This window comes from Dermacentor silvarum, chromosome 1 (assembly GCF_013339745.2).
Source record: "Dermacentor silvarum isolate Dsil-2018 chromosome 1, BIME_Dsil_1.4, whole genome shotgun sequence".
NCBI lineage: Eukaryota > Metazoa > Arthropoda > Arachnida > Ixodida > Ixodidae > Dermacentor > Dermacentor silvarum.
Window position 1 is genome coordinate 304,856,081 of NC_051154.1, and position 23,836 is coordinate 304,879,916.

At 43.0% G+C, this 23,836-nt stretch overlaps 2 protein-coding genes across 3 annotated transcripts in view; one reads left to right on the plus strand and one right to left on the minus strand.

The window, feature by feature from the left end:
- The window catches only part of LOC119437271 (poly(ADP-ribose) glycohydrolase-like), a 66,099-nt gene extending 54,770 nt beyond the window's left edge, over positions 1 to 11,329 (plus strand). Inside the window, exons 17-19 of the mRNA XM_049660405.1 lie at positions 2,472 to 2,709; positions 5,474 to 5,579; positions 11,018 to 11,329. Coding sequence (XP_049516362.1) covers positions 2,472 to 2,709; positions 5,474 to 5,579; positions 11,018 to 11,048 — 375 coding nt within the window. The 3' untranslated portion in view covers positions 11,049 to 11,329. The remainder of the gene's footprint in view (positions 1 to 2,471; positions 2,710 to 5,473; positions 5,580 to 11,017) is intronic.
- Positions 11,330 to 12,336: 1,007 nt separating this feature from the next.
- Positions 12,337 to 23,836, minus strand: part of LOC119437268 (protein vein) — a 133,637-nt gene continuing 122,137 nt past the window's right edge. The window contains exons 6-9 of one of the 2 annotated variants that reach the window (XM_049660401.1): positions 21,980 to 22,012; positions 20,637 to 20,739; positions 19,542 to 19,632; positions 12,337 to 18,520 (exon numbers count right to left, since the gene is read on the minus strand). In XM_049660401.1, the coding sequence (XP_049516358.1) occupies positions 21,987 to 22,012 (26 nt within the window). In that variant the 3' untranslated portion in view covers positions 12,337 to 18,520; positions 19,542 to 19,632; positions 20,637 to 20,739; positions 21,980 to 21,986. Of the gene's footprint in view, positions 18,521 to 19,541; positions 19,633 to 20,636; positions 20,740 to 21,979; positions 22,019 to 23,836 lie in introns of both variants that reach the window. The other variant, XM_037704308.2, reaches the window with a different exon arrangement.

Sequence of the window (23,836 nt, forward strand, 5' to 3'; positions counted from 1 at the left end):
CAGAGGATGCTCGCTGTGATAGTAGTTTTTATAGCACATGCCTCCAGGCCCTTGTGGTTCAAGGGCTCTGTTTAGGCAGTAGTGCTTCTTGCCAATTACTGCATCTTAAATATTTTAAATATCGTGTCATTCTTTCTTAATGCATTCTTCATTTCATAGTACACCTCATTAGTCATTGCCATGATTTTAGTACATGCATATTTTACGCACTTTACAGCAATTATTTTTAGGCCCCTTTACAACCACGCTTCATCTACCTCTCAGAATTCATTCGCTCCACTGCACACTAACAAACACTGGCATGGCGCACTTTGGCCATAACTGGCCCTTGCGCCATAAAACACCACACATCATCATCATCAAGTTTCAAAACTGAAGGATTACGAAGAGCATCCCATTTTGTTTCTAGTGAGTGCTTATTTCTTGAAACCTACCGTTAGCATACACTATACCGAGTGTTTCAGCGAACACTTTCAAAAATATTTAAAGGTTGCTTGTGGCAGATAGCACAGTTCTAGTTCATGAGCTGGTCTACTCGAAGAGGCGGACATTACTTGCGCAAAAAATTGAAATGCATAATCGTATAATTTTTAAAATTCACTAATTATGTTTTTAGCTACCTTATGGCCATATTGCAGTTTACAAATTCTAGCTGTGTAGTTCACAAGGCATCCCATTTAAAACTAATTTTCAGATGACACCAGTTTCGACATATTCATTTCCAAACTTTGCGGGAAAATGCATTGGCGTTCCAGTTACTTTTGTGCTTCAATGCATAAAATGACGTTTTGTTAAGAAAGTAACTGGAATGCCAATGCACTTCTCCGCAAAGTTCGGGAATTAATATCTCGAAACTGGTGTCATCCTGAGAATTCGTTCTAAGTGGTATTGCCTTGCAAACTCCATGGCTAGAATTTGCAATTGCAATATGGGCCATAAGGTAATTAGTTAAAAGCTTAATTAGTGAATTTTGGACAATTAGTTGATTATGCATTTAAATTTTTGTGCAAGTAATGTCCGTCTCTTCGAGCAGACCAGCTCATGAGCTAGAATTATGCTATCCGCCACAGAAAACCTTTAAAAATTTTTGAAAGTGTTTGCTGAAACATCCCGTATGTTAGCATATTGTGGGCTTTTGATATGATGGTGTGGGCAGACTACTTTTGTAGGCAAAGATATACTGGAATCTAGTGCCTTTGCCAGCTTTTCTCAATTCCAGTGACAGTTTTGGACAATCAGGAGCTATGATGTGCAACCATGATTTATGATACCATATTTAAGTGGACAATATGGTTACATGCCTTGAACTGCTGTGGCTCTCAGGAGCCATTCATTCCAACCTTTTAATGAATGTATACTCAAGCTACTAAAGCAGCACAGTCTTTCTGTCTAACTTAAGGAGTTCTGTCTTCTCATCATCATGGGAGTCACGCAAGAGATTGCAGATCTTGCACAAGCAGCATCCAAGGAGAGGTGAGGTAGTGATCTCTGGTCACCACCTCGCTAAAAGGACACTGAAAATCAAGACTAAATTGATTATGACTGCTAAATTATTATTTTAAAACACTGTTTTCATTCATGGGGGAGGGGGGTTATAATGGTGAAGATGAGGGCTAAAGTCCCCATTCTTGAATTTGGCACCAGAGCCGAGTGAGTAAGTGGGATGTCACACTAAGGTGTTTTCTCATATGTCGGTCACTCTGGCACGCAAAAAGAACTCGAAACTTGCCGTGTTAAGTAATTATTTCCTTTTATATATTGTATACCTTCTTCACTGGTTAACGTTTAAAGTCTGTTCGATTGACATGTGGATCACTGCACCAATTCATGGTGTGCTGCACCGCAGCCCTCGATTCGCAGGTGCAAAAGTGCGCTGCTGCACCGTGGTCCTTGATTGTGGCATGGTGCAAGTGAGGTGCCACCGCACTGCAGGGATCCTCTGCACCTGGCGGCAAGGCGGTGCAGCCATTAGGCAGATGATACTCGCTGGGGCAATGTCTGCTGATACAGCAGGCGCTGCAGTTAACCTCCATCTGAAGGCCACCACTGAGAACGTCCTGTCTGCAGAAGGGGATTAATTGTTGCAAAATGCCGTGCTGCACCTTGTTTCTTTGTTTTGAAGATGGCTCTCACCACCAAGGTGAAGAAATTCTCGTTTATTTACTCGACCACTATGCCGAGATCACGCCCAATCCGTGCATGGAAGATTGAGACATGTCATAAAGTGGAGCTGATGTCACCTCAACTGGCCCAGGAGAACACCAATGGTGCCAGAAAAACTGTGTGCTCTTTTTATTAATACAATTACTATTTAGTGGCAACCGTGCTGCAATATTTGACCTATGTGATCACATATGTTTAGAGCCCCTTTCTAAAGGCTTCACAGTTGTATTACATGTTGTTTGTGATGTGTGAGTGCAGCCAAGGGGAACCACTGAAGTGTTCTTAAAGAACTAATTCTCTTTTTCCAGGCATACTGTGGTTTTATCTGCCAGCCAGAGATACCTCTCGCACAGCGTTCAGCCATTGCCACGGGCAACTGGGGTTGTGGTGCCTTTCGTGGGGACCCACAGTTGAAGGCAATTATTCAGCTCATGGCAGCATCCGTCGCAGGCCGTGACCTTGTGTACTTTACCTTTGGTGACAAGCAGCTGTGCCAAAGACTGCGGGCTCTGTACCACTTGCTTACCAACTGTAACATGACTGTAGGTAAGGATGTCATGTTTATTGGCATTGCTTTGTTCTAACCAATGTTGGATTTTGTTAAAGGAGGGGGGGGGGCAAGAAAATAAGCTTTTAAAGTTCTGGCACAATTTAAATGAGATTTAATGGATATACTGACATCTATATTATAACCCTCTGAGCCAGATTTACGCCAACTAGCGTAACTACCATAAAATTCCGAGCAAGCGCCCCCCCTCAAGCAAGTCGAAATTACCGGCAAAGTTAGGGGGTGTGCTATCCCGGAACGGCACCAAAATTTAAGATGGCAACGACAATATTTTCCCGCCTAAAATAAAATATTAAGCGCAGTGGGAATGGCATTAAAATTTTATTGAACATGAGCTTTATTAAGCCAAAGATTTGTTAGTGGTGTTTGTCACTCTCAAAACCACCGAAAGAACTACAGAAAGAGTGCATCGACGCTGCACCGACGCGTCACCGCGACCGGCGACAAGAACATTGGTTATGCAGTTTCTATTCCAGGCAAAATTATGTCCGCTAGAGTAAAGTGACGTTTAATGTTCACTTTATTAAAAACCATGTCCACAGTGAAACGTTTAGCACTAATGAGAGTTCCGATACAAGTCGAGCTCAGCTGCAGTGCATGGCTACTGACGGTGGACAGCCAACTGCGGCTCGGCCATGCTCGCATGGCAGCTGGTGGCGCCGCAAATATCAGCGTGTTTTCTTCATCGTGTGAAATTATTGCGAGGAGAGGGTAAAGCGGCAACGATGGTAACAAAACATTGCTGCTTGGGAACGTCGGCAGGTTCGTTCTGAAGCGCCGTCTGCTACAGATTCGAAGTGAACTTTCCTGGAAAAGGCCTAGCGACGATATCGGTGGGGAGTGATTAGCAGCGGTGAATCTGCCGGCGACGCCAGAGCGTAGCCGCGACCACTCCTCTGTTGCCGAGTAGTCACGTCGTCGTGCCGCAGGGAAATCCTCTGTGCCGTGTGAGAGGCAGATCTCGCCGGCGGTCCGTGAACTACAGACCGCCAGCCGCAGTTTGCCCCGATGCGCACGTGTGCCCACTGGGGCGCCCAGGTGCGACCATGATTCGATGAAATGGCGCACCGGTGCGATTTGCTGAATTTTCAATTATTTTCGTGGATTGGATGTGGCAGGCCAGTGTTGGTGCGGAGCGGGAGGGGGGGGGGGTGCTTTCCCGGAACGGCGCGGAAATTTGAAATTAGCAGTGAAGTTAGGGGCTCTTGCACGGGTGGGCGCTTGCTTGGAATTTTACGGTAGGTATGTGCCACTGGGAATGTGCTGCTCTACAATGACGAAAAATATCCCTTCAATTTCTCCAATGCTGAGAGGAATCAAACCCGCGTCACAAGGGTTCCTCAAGGACAGCAACCCCGACGCATTAGCAGGCTGCGCCACAAATGCACTGGGTATGTGCCGCTTTTCGACGAACGCCTTTCACGCCATCGCTTTAGCGAGCTGCGCCATGAACGCACTGGGTATGTGCTGTTATTCAGTGAACCGAAAGAGGAGTCCCGCTGTAGTACACACCTCATCCATAACTTGTTTCAACGATGGCAGTATGTTGTGTCGCTATATTGATTCAGTGCTAACGCATTAGCGTCGACAGTCATCGTGAGATGGGTTCTGCGGAAGTTCTTTTTGGAAAGAAGAACAACTTTTTCAAATAAAGATGGCTCTTTTCATCTTCCTTCCTGCCTAAGAAATGTTTTTCTTTTTTGATTAGAAAGGAGGAGGAGGAAATAACTTTATTGAGTCCTGAGGAACCCCTCCCCACCCACTCTTGGTTTAGTGGTCGGCAGGGGTCGTGGGCCGCACCGACATTGGGACGGGAAGCCCGTGAGCCTCCGCCCTTTTGTGAGCCCTCTGGATGGCCCGGAGCTGGGTCTGGTGGTCGTTGCTTCGCAGGGCATCCTCCCAGTCTCGTTTACTGAACACGGTGCCGCTCAATGCATTGCCAGAGCAGGTGCGCTAGCGAGCAGTACAATTCGCCACAATCCGGACATTGTGGCTCTACCTCTGGTGAATAAAGGCTCAATCTGCCTCTCGAGGAGAACGACCCTGTCTGAAGCATTCTGAATATCACTGTGGTCTATTGAGTTTAGCGTGGGGGAGCGGGAAGGCCCTCCTTGACAGCTGATAGTGCGTTGTTATTTCGTTAAAGGTGAGCAGTGGGTCTCGGTGCTCCCCTCCCTCCCCGCCACTTCGCTCGCCACGATCGCCATGGTGCGTGAGTCCTCGTGTGCGGTCGTGCGCCAACTCGTTGGCGTTGGGGAAGTCGGGGTGCACGTCGGCCCCCATGTGGACCGGAAACCATTTGACGATGTCATGACCCGCGGCTCCCTCGTTGCCGAGGACGGCCGCCGCTTCCCGTGATATCGAGCCCAAGGCGAACGCTCTGGCCGCCAATCGCGAATCTGTGTATTTGTAAGGACATTCGGGGTCCCTCATTGCCATGGCTATTGCCACCTGTTCGGCCACTTCGGATGTTACCCCCTTGACCGATGCCGCGTTAATGATCGTCCCATCCCAGTGTATTGAGACGGCCGCGTACCGGTTGCTGCACCCGTACAATTCAAACATTTCAAATTTACAAAAAAAAAACACATTGGAGTCCACAGCTGCATTCTTGAATGAATTCTTGCTCCCAACACCACCTAAAATTAAGCAAATCTTGTGTAGCATGGAAACAATAGTTTCTAAAAAGTCAGTCTTTACTGAAAAAAATGCAGAGTGAGAAAAGGATGTTTAATGTTTCAGATGTGTGCCACTTCATTTCCAGCGTATATGTTTCTGGAAGCATGCAGCCAGCATATTTTAGGCCATTGTCTTTAATTCCACTCTTTTGCCAAGCAATACCGTCAAGGTTTGTGAATTTTGTGGCATATTTACAGCTTGCAACACTATGCGAACTTGATGTAGTGATGTTTGAGGAAGTCACTCTAATGGCATCGCAGTTGAAACTACAGCCAAAATTTAAGCAAACACTACTTTCACTAATTTTCACCCGTGGTTTCTGGATGCTCAAGAATAGAGAGTTTCCACTATGATCTCTTCTGGCGAGGCTTACATCAACAAAATGATCACCATACATATAGCTGTTGTGGCTCGTTGCAGCTGTCCAGAGTCGCTGATATAGTTGCTCAAGCAGCATGAGCTTTCTGTTGAGCTTGGTGAGTTTTCTCAATCTTGGTGTGACAGAATACCATATTTGGTGATTTCTTGTCTGTAGGCCCAGCACCTTATAACTTAAAAAAACTTGCGAGACGATTTATATGCGCGCAGAGAGGAACGTCGTCTGCTGGGCTGTTCCTTCTCAATGCAAACCCCCTTAGTGCAGTATAAACTGGCAGCAATGACGCATTCTAACCCACATGTGTAGTGACTAAGCATGCCTAATTTTGAGATAATCCAAAGTATAGACTTCTTTTTTTACTTCCAGGCGTGAATGCATTCATTGGTAGAAAACTGGCTAACAAAGCTGCTATTGGCCACAAGATCGAGCAGAGTTGCCGCCTGGCGGGCACTGGCTGAACAATGGGTAGTGTGGTTGCGTCGTCTGCTAGACACTACATGTTTACATGTGCATATATAGCGTGAATATATTTACAGACCGTTTCTTGTGTGGTTGTAGCCCAGTTTTAAATGTTGGTTTGCATTTTTTTACGGTATTCAAAAGCATTTAGCCTTGCTTTGTCATCCTTGCACTGTAATAAGAGCAGTGACTGTCCATGTCGAGTGCACCATGTGTAATTGTCGCACCCTCCGCTTGCCTTAGATATATCAATTTTATTATCGCTTGTTGTTTCGAATACAACACAAAAATCATTTTATCTCGTTTTAAACAAATTTAGTGGTAGCAGCAAGACGTGAATGCCTTGCTTCAATGACTTGTCACAATGTGTTGATCACTCCGCAGTCTCTGTGATATCACGAAACATGAACAGGGTGGCGTGAACATCACTCAACAGTGAATAAAAGAATCGTAAGCATGCGCTCATATCATATCGCGTGATACACCTTATATTATGATAACTGCAATACAATTGCTGTAATTGCATGACTCGCTTATATATACTGATTACATCAGTATATACATCGCTATAGGTGTTCTTTTAATATGTACCGTATTTACTCAATTGTAACGCGCACCCGTTTTCCCTGACCAAAAAAAAAAAATCCTTTACAGTACCCCGCACCTCACACTTTCATACAGAACTACAACTTTCTCTCATTTGGAAAAACAGATTTACTCCCAGTGCACTAAAGTTGCGATGAATAAAAACAGTCGCAGTTTCACCCGAAAGGCGAAGCATCGATTGCAATAGCAAATTAGTAGCCTGCTATACGAAGTACGGATAGCAGTTTTATCGGCAGTATAAACTTACAAACATTCGCCTACTAAATAAATTAACAAGCACGGTGTCACACGCGCACAAGCAAACATGAACACTTCTCGCTCGTTGACAGCAGAAACTCGCTGTCGAAACGCTGGAGTGACAAAGCACGGCAAGCGAATTGACCTTCATGCTAGCATGCCTCGCTTCAACGCGACCCGGCAAAAGCACAGCGCGCAACAGACTCTCCATGTCACAGATTGCTTTCAAGATAGTGCCGAGGCGATCGTATCGCTGAAATGGATCGTCACAGAATACGTCCTGCTTCGGTGCACTGAAACCCTTCCACGTTGCTTTGCTGGCGAAAATCCTCTCCTTCTGTTTGCGCCAGCCCTACACGCAAGTTTCGGATTCACCAAACGCCCGTGATGCGGCCTGATTTTCGTCCGTCTCCGCACACATCACTTTCCTTTTAAATGCGGCATCATGATGAACTCGGTACTTTATGGTGATAGAGAAGATGCAGAAAATGGGAAGACAGATGGTAGACTAATGCCTAAGCACGTGTACTGCAGCACATGAAGGCAACTAGGCTAGAGTGTAGCTAGGCCCGAAGCGCATGCGAGGCGGCCATTTTGCAATGCCGACGGCTATATGGTAACGCAAATTTAGGGTCGTACTCGATCCTAATGCGCACGCAATTTTTGGACCTGTTTTATCGGAAAAAAAGTGCGCATTAGATTCGAGTAAATATGGTAGTTCTGATGCCACTGGCGATGAATTCATATTGCCTCACCATTAAATCACGGACTTGCATACATTGATACGCTATTACAAAATGAAAACTAAAATAGGGTATTGTATGAAGATCATGTGTGATGCAGCACTCTCTAGATGGAGGACTTCATTGAGTTAAATAACAGTTAATATTAACTGCTTTTGCTGTTTATTGTGTCATTATTATCTTGACATAAGACAGTGGCCACTATTAACTGCAGTAAAACAACCTAATGACTTAAGCTCCTCAAATAACTTAAGTCACATCGCGGTGGTGAGGGTGTGCAACCGTTCACAGGCGATAAAAATTATTTCGTCCGAAGCCACCTGATGATCATGCTAATGTACTGTCGCTCACAGTGACCTAGCTCGTTTAATTCAACTCAGTAACTGTTTACATTTCACAGCGAATGAAAAAAAAAGGAAGCTGAGATGGGGGGGGGGGGGGGGGGGGTATGCATATGATTGGTGATGTAGAGTGCACAATTACTTTCTACTTTGCCTTCATTGTACAGGAATACAGATTTTTTAAATGACTGCAAGATTCATAGAGAGTGTGGTATTAACTTTCACAACAATAAAACAGAGTAGGTGAAATATGAACAAAAAGCCCCTAGAAAGTGCCGAAACAGGCTGTGCGGCTGAGTGCCAGTCCCCTGTTGAATGATAGCCTGCACTTCTTTCAAGTAAATAGAAACATTCTGTGCATTTTGTGCAAAAATGTGCCATTGGAGGGCAATATAATATTAGTTCACTGTAGTCAGCACGTTTGATTGCCATAAAATTAGGCCAATTTTTTCACTGCAGAATGCCGCCCTGTACATTTCAGGGCCGGTATTTTGTAGTGATGCTTTATGCCTTATTCTATACTAGTCTTATCATCCAACGCTCACGGCCGGCTGATCCCGTTAATAACGTGAGCGGACCGTCACTCTGACCACTGACCAAGCGCGAAAAGGTACTAGCATCGGAAAGGCATCGCTACAAAATACCAGCCCAGTCCGTGCCATCGACCGCCTATTCACACTAACACGGTGATGATGCTGCTGCCTGTAGTTCGATCTTGTGGTGAATACGCTGCATTGTCTGCCACACATTCATGCAACGACGTGGTGTGCTTGCTGCCAGTTTATACTGCACTAATGGCTCTTGCATCGGGTAGAAGGATCAGCCCAGCAGACAAAGTTCCTCTCTGTGAGTGGTTTGTAAGCATGTACTTAATGTAGACCGTCACGCAAATTCTCTCCGTCATAAGGCGCTGGCCTACAAAAAAAGTTGCCGCTCACACGAGCTAGGCAAACATTTAGTATTTGGCTGGTAAACCACAATATCCAAAAAATGCATTCAGATGCACCATGTCTGTTCTGCTGTTTGCTTTGTTGGCAAATTTTATTTATCTGCTGTGTTCGCCTGGACGCAACTGAAAGCTTTTGCAGGAAAATGACGTTGCATGTTTGTGAATGACATTTCAGGCTCACAACAGACTTTCTTTGTGCAACTTGCACAGCTAGTGCAAAATGTAGATGTCAGCATAAAGTGCTTGCTATTGAGGGCAGATGCTGTGTTCTTTCATTTCCCAAGCATGACAGTAAGCTTGACTCACCTAATATCTTTCTCATAGTTATGCCTATTTCTGCCAGCAGTATCACATTGTTCACAAACAATGCATCGAAGTTATTGTTTGTGCTGTTAATCACCTGTAGCATTCACGAAAGCACTCAAAATGTGACTACACCATCTGTGATAATACCCTCTGTAGCAAAATGGTTCAAGAGCTCTAGAACCACTTTCTTTCTTAGTTGTTCTGCAACTATACAGCAGTCAGCACTTGAGTGCAGGGTTTGTGAATAGAAAAGACAAAAATAGAACCTCTACATCTTGCACAAAGATAACCCGTTCAAAGCTGTGCGCTGGTGGTTTGGAATGTCATCCAGCTTTAATGGGACCCTGTAATGCCCTTTCTGGAAGGTGTGGAATGTGTCTGATATTAGAGGGTAACTCCATATTAATCGTTTCCAACAGCAAAAAAATCCTTCACAGATGTATGCCAATCTGAGTGATTGATGCATCAGCGACAGCAAAGCTGTATTAGCTACCCCTCAGACTATTCACAAATGTACTAAGCATCAGTTTGTTGGCGGTTCTTAGCGATGCTTCATCACCGATGCCGCCTGTGCATTCTCACTTAGGCCCTGGTCATACGGCCACTCCAGGGCTTCCGTGCAGACTGCATTGGTGGCTGCTCTTTACCACCGCAGTTGTAGATACTCTTAGCTGGCCTCTACAGTGGAGCCGGTAAAACACGACGTCACAAAAAAAATCATGGATTACTGGCAGCAAAGAAAAATGCGCCAAGAAGGTGCTGTCTATTTGTATGAGGTTAACGCAAGAATGCTTGTGTACCACGCCTTTAGTGCAGCTTAAGAACCCCAGCTGGTGAAAATTATTCTCAAGCCCTCCACTAGGGTGTCTATCACAGCCTCTGCGCTGCTTTGGAATGTTAGACCCTTTAATCACTCAGTCCAAGAGCAGCACCAACTCTTAATTTCATTGGTGGTGCTCAAACCCTGTAAAGCTCATTTCGTGGTGAAGGGCCGAGGATGTTTTAAGCTTCTGGAAAAGGCAGTCAATATTCACATGTGGTGTGTCAGCTAAAGAAACTGTCTGTGTGTGCGCGTGCGCGTGCATCGTCAGCTTGTACCTGCCACCTCTCTCAAATGGTTCATAAAGTTTACAAACCAGGGCTCGTTCTACAATTTTAGAAATGATGCGTCATGGTTTGCAAAACATGGGTTCTGTTTGTAAAAAAGCTTTGAAAATGTTGCAGGATGGGGCATCGCAAGATTGCACAACATGCATACAAGAAATTGTGATGGTACCTGTGAACACTCTCTCTAAAAGTTATGTGTTGCTTGTCAGTCCCTGCTATACCAAGTTTGCTGTTGCTTGTGTGCTGCGTTGTAATTTAAATCATCAATAATAAAATGCATACGCATCCCTGTATCCCACAAAATATGTGTGCTCAGGTCAAACTTTAATAAAATGTGTGCTATCAACCCCCTTCATCCTTTGTTCTGTCTGTGGGATCTTTATTAATTTTAACGTTCGCAGGTTAGCAGGTATGCTGTTTCGTCCTTATTGTGGATCTGATACCTCTCCAAGATGCGTAATTTTTTCATTTTTTTTACAGGTGTCCTTTACGAGATTCTGGCGCAGTATAGCCAGCACCAGTCCCCACAAGCAAGCCAGGGCAAATTCCAGCTTTTTGAATATCTGCACCACAGTTGTACCCCATAAACATGTTTGTGTTTCATGAAGCCGAGTCTGACTGTGTGTTGAGTGGAGCATGTATGCACATTTCTGCAAGGGCTGTCAGCTACTTGGTAATTCTAGGCTTCCCAATTTTTGGCTCTTGCCCTAGGGTTTATGTACAGTAGAACCTCGTTCATAGGTTTTGGGGAAAAAATGCGATAAAAAACGTACTAACTGGGAAAACATATGATCGAAAGTAAAAAAGAAAAGAAAAAAAATACGTACTCAAGTGTAGTTGACATCTACGTAATACGAAACGTTGCGCGAATCGTCGCAGCACGAGACGCCGACGCGAGTCAAGTTGGTGGGGCTCGAGCGGCCCGAGACACGCATTGTCGTTTTTACAGATTGGGCAAGCTCACGTTCACACTCCTCTAATTCAGCCTTTGTCAGCAGCTTCTAGCGAGGCATTATGGCGGGAAGTTTTCATGTGTCCACTCAGCGCGAATAGTTGTGGCATGAGATGCGTACGCTCATCTTTGCGCCGCTTGCAGCAGGTTTGGGTTATTGCCTATTAAAAGCGTGCAGTAGGGTTCCAACGGCACTACGGCCCAAGCGCTGTGAAACAGATAAGTGAAGATGTGTAACGCAATACGGTTGGTGGCGATAGCTGTGAATGGCAACGTGCGATGACCTGGGAGGAGATTTGCTGGTACCGGAATAAGAAACTTACTGCACACCAGCGTTTTCACGTGAGACGGGTGGGCAAGTATTGCGGACCAGCCGCTGCGGCAGGCAACTACTATTCGCAATCGCGCAAGTCTTGCGCATTTTCTTGTTTACATAAGTTCTAGCAGTCGAAAAACGTATCATACAATCGCAGTTTGGCGATCTACTGAACATTGGTGCCAAAAGATCGTGTTTGCCAGCAACGTATGAACCGGTAAAAAATAAGCGTAACTGTATTGGGTAATTTTTTGGGTTTCCAATTGCGAACATTCGTTCCGGGAAATCGTACGTAATGGAATCTTATCAACGAGGTTCTACTGTATTTGTGTGTGCATGTTGCGTGCGTGATTTGTAAATAAGTTTCCGCATTCTATTTTCTTTTTTTAACGAAGTGCCTGATTTTAATGCTTGATTAAAAGTGAGCTGCTTGAGCATTGCACGCATTCATTTGTGTGTATGTGCATGTGCGTGTGTGTCAATGCAAGTTCAGATGTAGCTGTTTTTATCACTAAAAGAAACAACCTCATATAACCGACTTTTATTTTATTAATAAATAAAATGCATCCGAATGTGCTATGAAACATATGGCACACGTTTCCAGTGAATGACACTTTTTTTTTCATATTGTAACAAGTGTAGGTGATGATATCTGAAAAAAAAATTTTTTTTTAAAACAACGAAGTAGGGGACAGCACCACTTCACAACATTTCTGTTTTAGTGTATGCCACTCTGCTAGTAAAGGGAGTAAAAATGCAACATAGTGTGCTTTGAAATGTAAAACAAATGAAAGAAAATGCAATGGTGTGAATGCGGTCTTTCCATTTGTCACGCAGTAAAAGCAGCACAGATCGAGAGCTGCCTTTCAGGACTCGCACACATTCTGAAACAGGTTTAAAAACTCGAAACACCAGAGTTGTTGACTTTAAAACAATACTCTGTCTACCGAAAGTAGTTGCGCAGTATTTTCTGGCAGAGTATAGCAAGTCTCCCTACACAATACCAACAATGAAGGCAGTGTTCCCATGCTCCCTGAGCTCACAAATACAATGCTTTGTGTTGGAACTGCTCAGATCTTAAAGTTTTTTTTGTTGTTTTTAGTGTCGCGCACACAGATTTTCAGAAACAGTGCCCTAGGAAAGTTGGGCAAACAACTGGGCCTGTTGTTCAGTTGCTATCTTACTGTGAGTAAAATAAAAAGCTGCAAATTGTGGGCCACTTATGCAATACATATGCGTGTGAAACCCAAGAGTTGAGCCTTCCTTTCTCCCTCTCCCCTTCCTCGCTGTACTTTTTTTTTCCATGAATGTTCCATTTTGAAGACATCAAAATATTTTACTGCTCTGTGCTATTGTAACATCCAAACATCCTTTCTTGCTATTTGTCTTTGTGATTACATTAAATGCTACCTCTACGCCACACCTTGTTGTCAGCATGGGAGCGTAATTGCCTGCTGAAGTTATTCGCTACTTTTGCGTTTGGCTCGAGAATGAAACCTGGCCCTGCCCAAAATAACAATTTTTCAGGGCCGCTTGGTAGGCTAATTTACTCTTAAAATGTCAATTTTAAGAATGTGTCACTTTTCAGCAGTGTTCTCTGTGGCGGCTACATGTGTCATTGACTTCTTTCGCAATGTTCTAATTTAGCCCCAACTGTAGTTCAGGAGCATTTAACACAGCCAGCTGAAAGTCTGACATGTTACGAGGGACCGTTGACTGGTTAAGCACAAGATTACATTTGAACATCAACAATGCATTGCGTTTTTTGGAAGTGATCTTTCATGGTGCTTCATTGACTCCTTTTAGGCACTCTTGTCCTTGTAACATGTCCTCATCTGCTGACACTACAACGTTAGAATGTAGGCAGAGGCAGCATGTCATTCAGACTTGAAAGGTACAGTCACTCTTGGTATGCACAAGCGGTTCTTGTGGAACTTCAAGGGCAGCATTTGTGTTGCTTAAAATATATCTTTTTTGTGTGCAGAAGATTAATGGCGCTCTTTCCTTTTAGCTAACACAGTTTTAAGGCTTGTGCTTACATTGACTTGTGTAAGAAAAAAAAAGGGAAGAAAGCCCAAACCAGTTTGGAAGGCAGAGTAACGAGAAGTTGGCACCCTGTATTCCGTAGAACATTTTCATTGCTTCTTTATCAACTACTCGCAGTCGACACGGCTTTTATGTAATGATCTTGGTGTGGTTTACATGTTGCGCCGTTTGTTAGGCACAGGCCGAGGATTTTGTCAAATTTGTTGCACATATTTCTGCAACTAAATTTCTGAGCAGATCCACCTTTTAAAATTTAATGTGCACTGACGCTCATTTCACTTGTGCAAAGTTTTGTGCAATAAGGCCTTAATGTTTTCAGTTCCCCTTGCACGCTTATGTTCAACAGTCTAACACTGTAACTTGTATTTGTATTGTTACTGTCTCGGGAAAAAAAAACTATGTACAAGAACCAAACTGCATCACTCTATTTACAACCGCTTCAAATGCACGCTGGCAGCTGTGGAATCTCCATAAAAAACACTCCTATAATTCTGAACCTTTTCTTTCCAAACTCACTCAGCACCTTCGATGAAGCATACAAAGCTGCTGCATAATCATCACAAGCAATCAAAAGCATTTACAAACAGTGACTCGCATCAAAGCTCGAACAGTGGTGTTGCTCGGTTGAAGAAATGAGAATAGCTTAGATACAAATGAAGTCATCAGCAAAGTTTAGGAACAACGGTAGTAATGAAGGCAAAAGCTGTCTGAAATGACTTGCAATGATTCTTGTGACTGAACCAATGTGTGTGACCACAAAGCCGGTGGGCATACTTCGCACTTGAAAACAAGCTGAGCTGCTGCTGCTGCTGTCTGTGTATGTATCAACTGACTAATCGGGAGGACACACTACTACATTACATAGACACAATGAACTAATGAGATCAAGGTGTAAGAAAGAGCACTGGCCGAGTTGTGTGAAAGGGACCCCAAAGCCTATTGCACTATAACCGGAGGTCCCACAAGAAAGAAGGGGTTGTTCTATTGCTCATACTGTTGCTCAAGCATTTGTGTATGTTGAATATGCTTAGCTGTTTCAACCTTCGGGTTGGTTTACTTATCTTGCCACGTCAGCAAAAACACTTTGCAGAACTGGTCAACACAGTCTTTGGTTGTTATGAGAGCTTACTGCAGTTACAATGAAGGGCACATTTCTTATTAAATGTAGGTCATGATGTAAGCATTTTTAACAGTTAATTTTTTCTTCTGAAGCACAATGCACAAAAAAAAAGTAAAGTGAACACTGCATTGCATTGTGATGGTTGAGGCCACAAACATGCTGGACACGATACCTTGACACAATACTATGCTTTCTCATAAACAGCAGTCTAAAAGCTTGCAGCATTTCCACCGTGTGGCTCTAGAAGCCTATCTTGTACCCACTTTGGCAGTAGCAGAGTCCCTCAGTGGCTTCCAAATCCCTGCCTTGTTTAAAGTGAAATTATTTTAATACAGCTTACCTTTGTAGGACCCAAGGGACACCTGTATTTCTTTTATATATATTCTGCAGCTGATTACTCAGATTTTTTCATAAAAGAATTTGCCCCACATAGATCTTCAGCCAGGTACATCATTCACGAGAGCTCTCTTAGAAGAGGCTACACTCTAGTAGGCAGCATTTAAACTAAATTCCTTAGGGGTCATGCATGCTGAAATAAGCTGCAAATAAAGTGTGATTCAGTTGTTTTGTATTGCATGGCAGATTTGGAAACAGCTGGGATATCTGTTTAACATCTTGCAGTTACCAGACACACTGTTGGACTGAACGACTATAGCAGTTCTTAGACCTTAGTGAGATTGAATAATTGCTCCTTTCGCAAATACACTGAAGCTTATATTCAGTGGGAATTTCAGAAGGTAAGCATTTTGGCCTCTCTTCTTGTTGTGTTATAGCATTCAGTGACATTTTTTTAGGTATCAGAGTAGAAGTTACTGGCAAGTACCTAATTTTGTGACCATTCTGGACGTTTCTGTAAAGTTCTGCAAGTTGGCTGCTCTGAAATTTAGTAAGGTGGCTGCTCTACTGCCACCAAAAACTCTTGTCCCAGACCCACTTTTACATTTATTATCAAAAGCTAATGGTGAATGCCATTTGGCTTCTATAAGCCATGAACTCTTTAACTCTGACCCGTCACTGGCCACCTCGAACACCAATTTGTGCTGAGCAACCTAGCTCAGGAAGATGCGTGCTTAGGAGATAGAACTGCAACAGCACCCAGTTTTCTAGCTCAGTACACGAAGAAAAAAAATATCTGACTGAGGCACGTCGATAGTGGCAGAGTGCTTTCCCTTGAGCAGTCCATCAATAATGTACCCAGTTCAGGAAAGTTCTTTGTGGCTGTGAAGTTGTGCAGGGCAGCCAACTTATGGAACTGCATAAATGGTCCAGTCAGTCCATGGAGTCTCATGCTGTCTACGTCATGCCAGACGGATGACCATGACCTAATGATAAGGCTTCTGTTTGGAACCGAAGCAAACGATTTTACATGTTGATATTTGATTTCTTCAGATATTTTGTTATGGCCAAATGTGCGGAGTTACAATTATTGGAACTTGCTTGCAATAAAAACATGTCCTTGCTTGGGTCTACCAGCTGCTTTGAGTGCCCGCTGCAAAGCCAACCAGCACATGCAGTGCTGACCTTCTGTGTCTTGCTTATTTACAACCTGCTTATCATAGTGAAATTCCAGATGGGGCCTAGCATAGTGTGTATCGAAAGGGAAAAAATTTCACTTTTTGCCAAACTTCTTCCCTGTGCTTCCTTTTCTGTTTTTCAAGCAGAAAAAAATTCAAATTTCAAAGTCTCTATTTTTCTGATATTTGTATTCAATGTGATTGAAAATGTTCACTGTTCAGTACTTGTAGCCAGTTTTGTTAACATGCTACAGGCAGCTTAACAGTGCGACACTATTTTTCTCGTCAACTTCCTGATTTTCTTCCGAATACAGTTCTGCTGAAAGACGTGCAGGTTGCTTGCTGAACAAAAGCGATGACATGATGAAGCTCCTACCACTAGTGTTTCAGTTAAATGGTTTTAAGGCTTCGTATTAGTCACTATTCGTTTACCGCTAATGTTCCATTTCTTTATATATAATATGTAGTTGCATCTCTTCAAGTCGGATATCTCAGTCAAAACTTGTTTCATTAGGTGTTGGGGCCTTGTACGTTATTACAGCTCTCTCTGTTGTTTGTGCAATGACTGAAATGGCATGTGTTTTGATTTAGTGCAAGTAGCCAGTAATTTGTGTTATCCAAGAAATTTCTTTTTTGCGAGTGTATTTGGAGAACAATATGTTAACTCGTTACCACCACATGCAGGACCCCTTTTTGTGTTGGCTGCCAACATTTAGAAAGAGTAATGTCAATGTGTGTGAGAACTGTAAGCAGCATTTCTTATGCCAGAGAATAAAATGCTGTCCAGCAGATAGCAGGCTTAAAACGTAACTGCGCTTACAGACTCGTGCTCGTGAAAATGTTTCTTCAGCACTTCTAAAGCCATCAGTAACCAGAGAAGATGCCACCGAGAGACTATGGCAGTAGTGTACACATGCAACAACTATAGCGAGTAGTTCAAACAGCCATAGAGTCTCTCAGACGAGAGACATGTTCAGTCAGTACATTAGGCCCACATAAGTACAAAAGCCTGTCAGACACGCATCACTCATAAGTTAAAAAAAGGAAAATCACAACACAGCACGAGCGAGCAACATGCAGTCGGCACAAAGCTGTGCTAAAACTAACGACTGCAAGCATTTTTTTTTTGCCACATCAAGGTGATGTGACCAAACATTACTGAGGTAAAGATCTAACACAATGCTTTCCCAAAATGCAAGTCACATCCCCAGCTCGATGAGTTGCTGAATTCTCCAAAATAAATATAGAGTCCACAATACACCACTGCCTGTTGCTTCAGGCAATACGATGCATGCAGAATTCATTGCATCTCAGATAGCGAGGGAGTATGCATCTAAACTAATAAAAAAAAGCAACTGCAGTTCACTTGTTCAGCATGTTGCAAAGATACTCTGCACAAACAAAAACACACGACAGTAATAAATGCAGGAATGGCATGATTCGAGAAGAGAGAACAAGGAAACTGCTGAAGCACAATCCATTTTTGTCGAGAGCTGATGTGGCCACCCTCAACTCTGCCCGGAAACAAACTGCCACCGTTGGTTGGGGGTATGGCAGGGGGTTGGGTATGGGGGAGTCACGGACGTCGTCAGCGAGGCACAGCTTTTGATGACAAGGACAACAACAAAAAAAAAAATGTAGTGTGCTGTTCAAGTTATTTCTTTGGTACTGGCATGGACAAACGCATGCTGTACTTCGCTGACAACGTTTCGCACATGATGCTCAAGTTCTTCGTCAAAAAGACTTGTCCTGGCACATGAGTCTAAGCTCTTGAACTGCCGAACTGCACGAATGGCACTGGAATGCTCCGCTTGTGGCTGTCATTGAGCTGCCAGCAATAGACTGGTCCGGTTCCCCATCACTGTTGATGACAACTTTGTATTCTTCTGCCCCTTGACTGGTGAGACATTGGTTGTGGGTCTCCGAGTTGTTTGCTGTTGCAGCTGCATGGCAAAACACCTCTATGCAGTTTCTGGGAGGCTTGCTTGTCAGAGATGGCACCGTCACACACTCTTGGAACTACTGAATGGCCAGCCTGTAAACATGAGGATTTCGGAGTTTGTAAAAAAATTTATGGGAACATCTCTTAAAGCTTTGTATTCAGTATGCTTATCATAGCCATCACTGTTCAGTATCTGTTCATTTTACCACAAGAAATGAACAGAGTTTATTAGGAAAAAAACTCTCACAGCTGGCTTTTGTTGGACTAGCAAGATATGACTTATTTAGGTATTACTGGACGTTGAATCCTAATTCATCTTAAAGATAACCGTTTGCATTCAGCATAACTGTAATAATATGCTCTTGAGCTATGTAAGTTGAATTTTGTTCCAAGAATTTTTCTAATTCAGCCTAATATATGGCTACACATTTTCAGAAGCCTGAATTTTATGGAACCATTAATTGTGCATCGGTCACGATAAACGTGTGATGATTTATGAACCAACACAAAAAGCAAGTTCTATGGCAGCTTGCTAAGCAGTTGTGAGTAGTTTGGCTGCATTGTTAACATATACAAGATTTGAAGACTAGGTTTTCAATGCAAGTTGTAAGCTATTGTCCTGTGCATATGGCCTTTTTTTTTTCCTGGTCAACCTTCAGCTTTGGAATCTAATGATGTACCTTGGCACTGTTTTGCCTAGGGAAGCCAGAGGTTTCAATTGAAAGCATTGTGTTGATTAAATAGTTCCAAGCTCCAGTGAAAACAGCTGGCCAGCCCATCTTTAAAGTTTGTTTTAAATTACTGGAATCCTGACATTTTATAAAAGTTCTGTATGAGTTACTGTGACTTTGGATTTATATGCCGGATTGCCATTTTTTCCCCTCTTGAAGTGAATGGCAAGGAATGACTTGGTGGGTGTGGTGCGCTTCTGGCAAGCATACCCTGTTTAGAAAAATTCCATATTTACTGTGGCTTACATATATTAAGTAATCCCACGTGATCGTACGAGATGATACCCATATGAGTGCATGGGTATTTATATGTGATTTACGCGAGCATGGAATTCTAAGAGTAGAAACATCTTTTTATAACGTATTAATGACTATATACATACCATTGCTGGCAGCTTGACGACCTTTTGGGTACATTTAGGTGTCTGCTCAGATGTGGCCCATGGCCGCCTTTTCTTGTGAGTTTTCATGTGCCTAAAAATAACGGAACCATAGTTTCAAAAACTAGGTCTTGCAGCACTAGCAAAATGAGGCAGAGCCTCTGTGTGCTCAAGGCTTGCCGAGACACAAATGCAAGCTCATTTTTTACTTCGTCGATCATCTGCCTATCAAACATTGGCAAGTGTACTTTTGATGTTTGGTTTCATTTGTTGATAAGATCGCAGCTTGCAGTTCATAAGGTTGCAAATATCACTCCAGTACTTTCACTGCCCGCTGAAATCAATTCGTACTGAAATTTCGAGTGCAATCAACAAATTTCAGTTACAGAATTCATTTCAATTCACATTGCGTTGTTCGACCAATGTCTATCGCACAGAGATGCATGCAGCGAAGTGCAAGTCACAATACACATAGGCAGCCTTCATAGTATAAAAACCAAGTAATAAAATCACTCTTTAACAGAATATTTTTCTTTTATTTGTAACTGCATGAAGCTTAGCATTTTTTGTATATCATGATGTGGAATGACTGAAAAGTTGGCCTGTCAAGCAGATTGCAGGACAAGCTTTTCTAAGAGGTAGTCGGCCCCTTTAGTGTTGTGGCCATCTCACCAGGTTTAGTACCAGTAAATATTCTAGAATTTCTGTGTAGATATCAAATCATGAAAAATACTAAGGTTACAAAAGTGCTGTTTGCAGCACTAACCATTGCAGACTGACGTCTGATGGCACTGCACTGCCAGCAAGGCCTGACCTGCCTTAGGCAAGCTTATATTGAGACATCTAGAGAAATATGATATTCATGCTGTTTTATGTTCTGCTTGCATTCCAACTTGTTCGCTAATTTTTTGGGGTGCAAACAGCAGTTTTTGATGCCGCTCAAAATAACTACAGTTCACAAAACTTCCAACTGCAATTGAAAGTGACAATGGTGGCAGCACTCGGCAAACAGTGGGTTCAATGCTGATTTATTCAATGAGCAATTAAACTGGCTGTGTGGCACGATCTAAAACAAAAAAATAAAAGAATCGGGCTTACCTTTTGACAGTCCAGGCTACGAGGAAGCAGTTTTCCAGGAATAGCACCACCCCCATAATAATGGCCACAAATACTATATAAGCATGACTCCCTGCCTGTAAGGCTGTGGAAAAAAAAATTGTGAATTTAGTGATACAGCTGGCAAAAATACGCACTATGGTCTGTCACATATTCACAAAATTTGACAAATACTGTATGTAAATTTCCTTTTCTTGGCAGTATAATCTAGCGGCGCAATAGTACCATTCGGAATACACGTCACAAAAATTATTTCGACTCCATTATTGACCTTGAACACAAATTCATCCTTCTCTGCTTGCATAGCAGTAGGTGACAAAAAAATGGTCCCTCTTTTTTAGATAAAATGCCAAGAGAATGCAAGCATTTTTTTTATTTTTTATTTTTAGCAGGAGCTGCACCTTCAAGCAAAAATCCTACTGTTTGAAACAGTGTGTAACATTCATGCATGATACATATGGATGAGTGCATTATCAGCAAGTACTCACTATCAAATGAAGGTAAAAGTTTGGTCTTGTTAGCACGACATAGCTAAAGTTTCGACAATCAATGCAAAAATTGTGGAAGGGACAAAAGAGAGATATCATTGTTTTTCTCTCTTCTGTCACCTCTGCACATTTTTCCCTGGTTATTAAACGTTCATTAACACATGCTAAGTTTTATGCTATACATGTACTAGTTGTTTCTGCTAGTATGAAAAAATTTCTTGTATTTGAACATGTTATCAGTGCTGTAAGCACTCTAGGTCGTTTTTTTTTTTTCGTTTTTTTTTTTGCGCTCTATCTCCCCTTTTTTTTTCTGTGTGTGTGTGAACTAATGTTAGCTCTGAAGGCACCACTCACCATTCCATTTTTTCAACAAATTAGATTTATCTCCTTACCTTTGCAATTAGTACAAATAAAATGGCTATTTTTAATATCCATAGAATGTCTAAACCAGTTGCAGCTTCCTGGAATTCTTTTTAGCCAAATCATCAAAAAGGTAGCACAGGAAGGGGGTGTTGTATGTTTTTAAGTTTTGCAGTACACGGCCTAACTGGGCGTATAGCTTATTTTCTGGGATAGCCATCGACTGCATGAGTACAGTTTTAAAACCATCAGCAGTCGCTGTAGTAGTAGTAGTAGTAGTATAAAAACCCTTCTTCATTACATTATAGAATGCTCAGGCCTGCTGGTGTCCTACTTGTATAGAACTTTTTTTGCTTCATATTTCCAAGAATTTAATGGAGGTTTTGCAAGTTTAAGCCATCTTTTTCACACAATGCTGAAGTCAGTTTTCATGCGATATGCACAAGCATGCATAATATGCATGACAGTATGACTTACACGATGTTCATGGTTCAATCATTGCTTCCACATCTGTTCCTTTCCAAAGCAAACAGGGACAAGGTACAAACAAAGAAGCGCAATTAGCATAAACAATCACACATGGCATGTCACATACACACACTGTGCTGACAGACTCGATACTGAGCAGCTTGCTGCAACATTCCTTGCTTTTATTACCCAATATGAATTAGGTGAGACAGAAATGTCTTGCATAACAGAAATTAAGTTCCATTTGTCATGGCATACAAAAACAAGAAATACTGCAAAAAGATTATACCAGCAGCGCAAATGGGACGGTGACACACAGAATAGAAACACAAAGGACAAGCACGTAACTAACAAAAGTTGTTTGTTCAGCATTTGTCCTGTGTTTTTTCTATTCTCTGTGTCACCATCCCATTTGCGCTGCCACTATAGTAAACATCAACCAATTCGCCAAGTTTTACACCCTACTGCAAAAAAAAAGAGCAATTCACCGACGATTACGATTTGAGCGCAGCTCTATACGGGTTTCCATTTCGCTATATATTGGCCGGCGCAAACAATCTGTCTCGTGCAGCACGTTGCAAACGGAGCGAAGTGTAGCGCGACTGCCTCGCTAATCGGGAGATCGCGAGGCGGCGCGTGGGTGACTCGTGGGCTCGCGCGATTCATAGCAGCCGCCGATGACAGACATCCGCTCATGCAGCGCTTTGTTTCCATATATGGTATCAGTGGACGCGCTCGCCGCATGCCTTATCGATGGAGTCATCGGTGAACAGACCACACGCGCTACTCTGGCGCCATCTCGTAGGAATCGTCGCCGCAGAACATGCCTTGCACGGCACTACGCTTCTCACGCTTTTGCCATACCCTCTTCCTCTGCTTTCCGCCTCATAGTTGCGCTGCACACTCCTCCTCCGCTTTCCTCCTTGCGCTCTTCGTTATCGCCGTCTTTCATCCCCCGCTGCGCTCCGCAGTCGCTCTTTCATCATTGGCTGTGCTCATTCGCTTGGTTACACCTACGCTCAACACAGGAATGGGCACCTAAGAGCTGCACTCTAAAAGATGTTGCAGTACACAAGCGGTGAAACGGCGAGGATGTGTAGGCATTTGCAGTCAAAGTAACATGCATTCTTTCTCGTTTAACGAAAATTTCATATCATGCACCTCGCTGACTATCGTTCTCAAAGGTACGGAAAGTGACTTATGGGAGACGAAAACTTTGTGACTCAATGTCATATATTAATGAAAGTCGACTATATTCATTTCTCCAGCACATTGCTTACTAAACATCTTTTTAACGGGTGATTTGAGTTGTACAGTAGACTTCTGTTAATTTTACTCCGGTTAATTTGATTTTGTGGTTAATTTCATCCCGACCGAAGGTCCCGCCCGGCACCCATACATTAATATGGACCCAAACTTTCGTTATTTCTATCCTAAAAGTGGCCTTCGCCAGATAATTCAAACCTGAGCAGTCTGCATGCACACACCAGACCCCTACGGTGACTCCAATATAGCGACCTACTAGCAGTGTTTGTCTCGGCCGGCCTTATGGGACATTGAATGCGTCGAACACGCGTTATCTGACGTCGAAAAAAAGCTTACTTTCAGCTTGCCTTAGGAAGATTTTCCGAGTAATAATGGTAGCTTACAATGTCTGATTACGGTATTTACCCGATTCTAACACGTGCCTTTTCTTTTCATTTTTTCCCATGAAAATTAAGCCGGAAATCACATTCGTATGCTTTGCCGCAGAGCACGGCTGTATTGCGGCGAAGGCAAGAAGCTGGCCACCACTGTGCAACACATATTAGACATATTAGACGAGTGCCCATTTTTCTTGCTAAAATATCGACTGCACGTTAGATG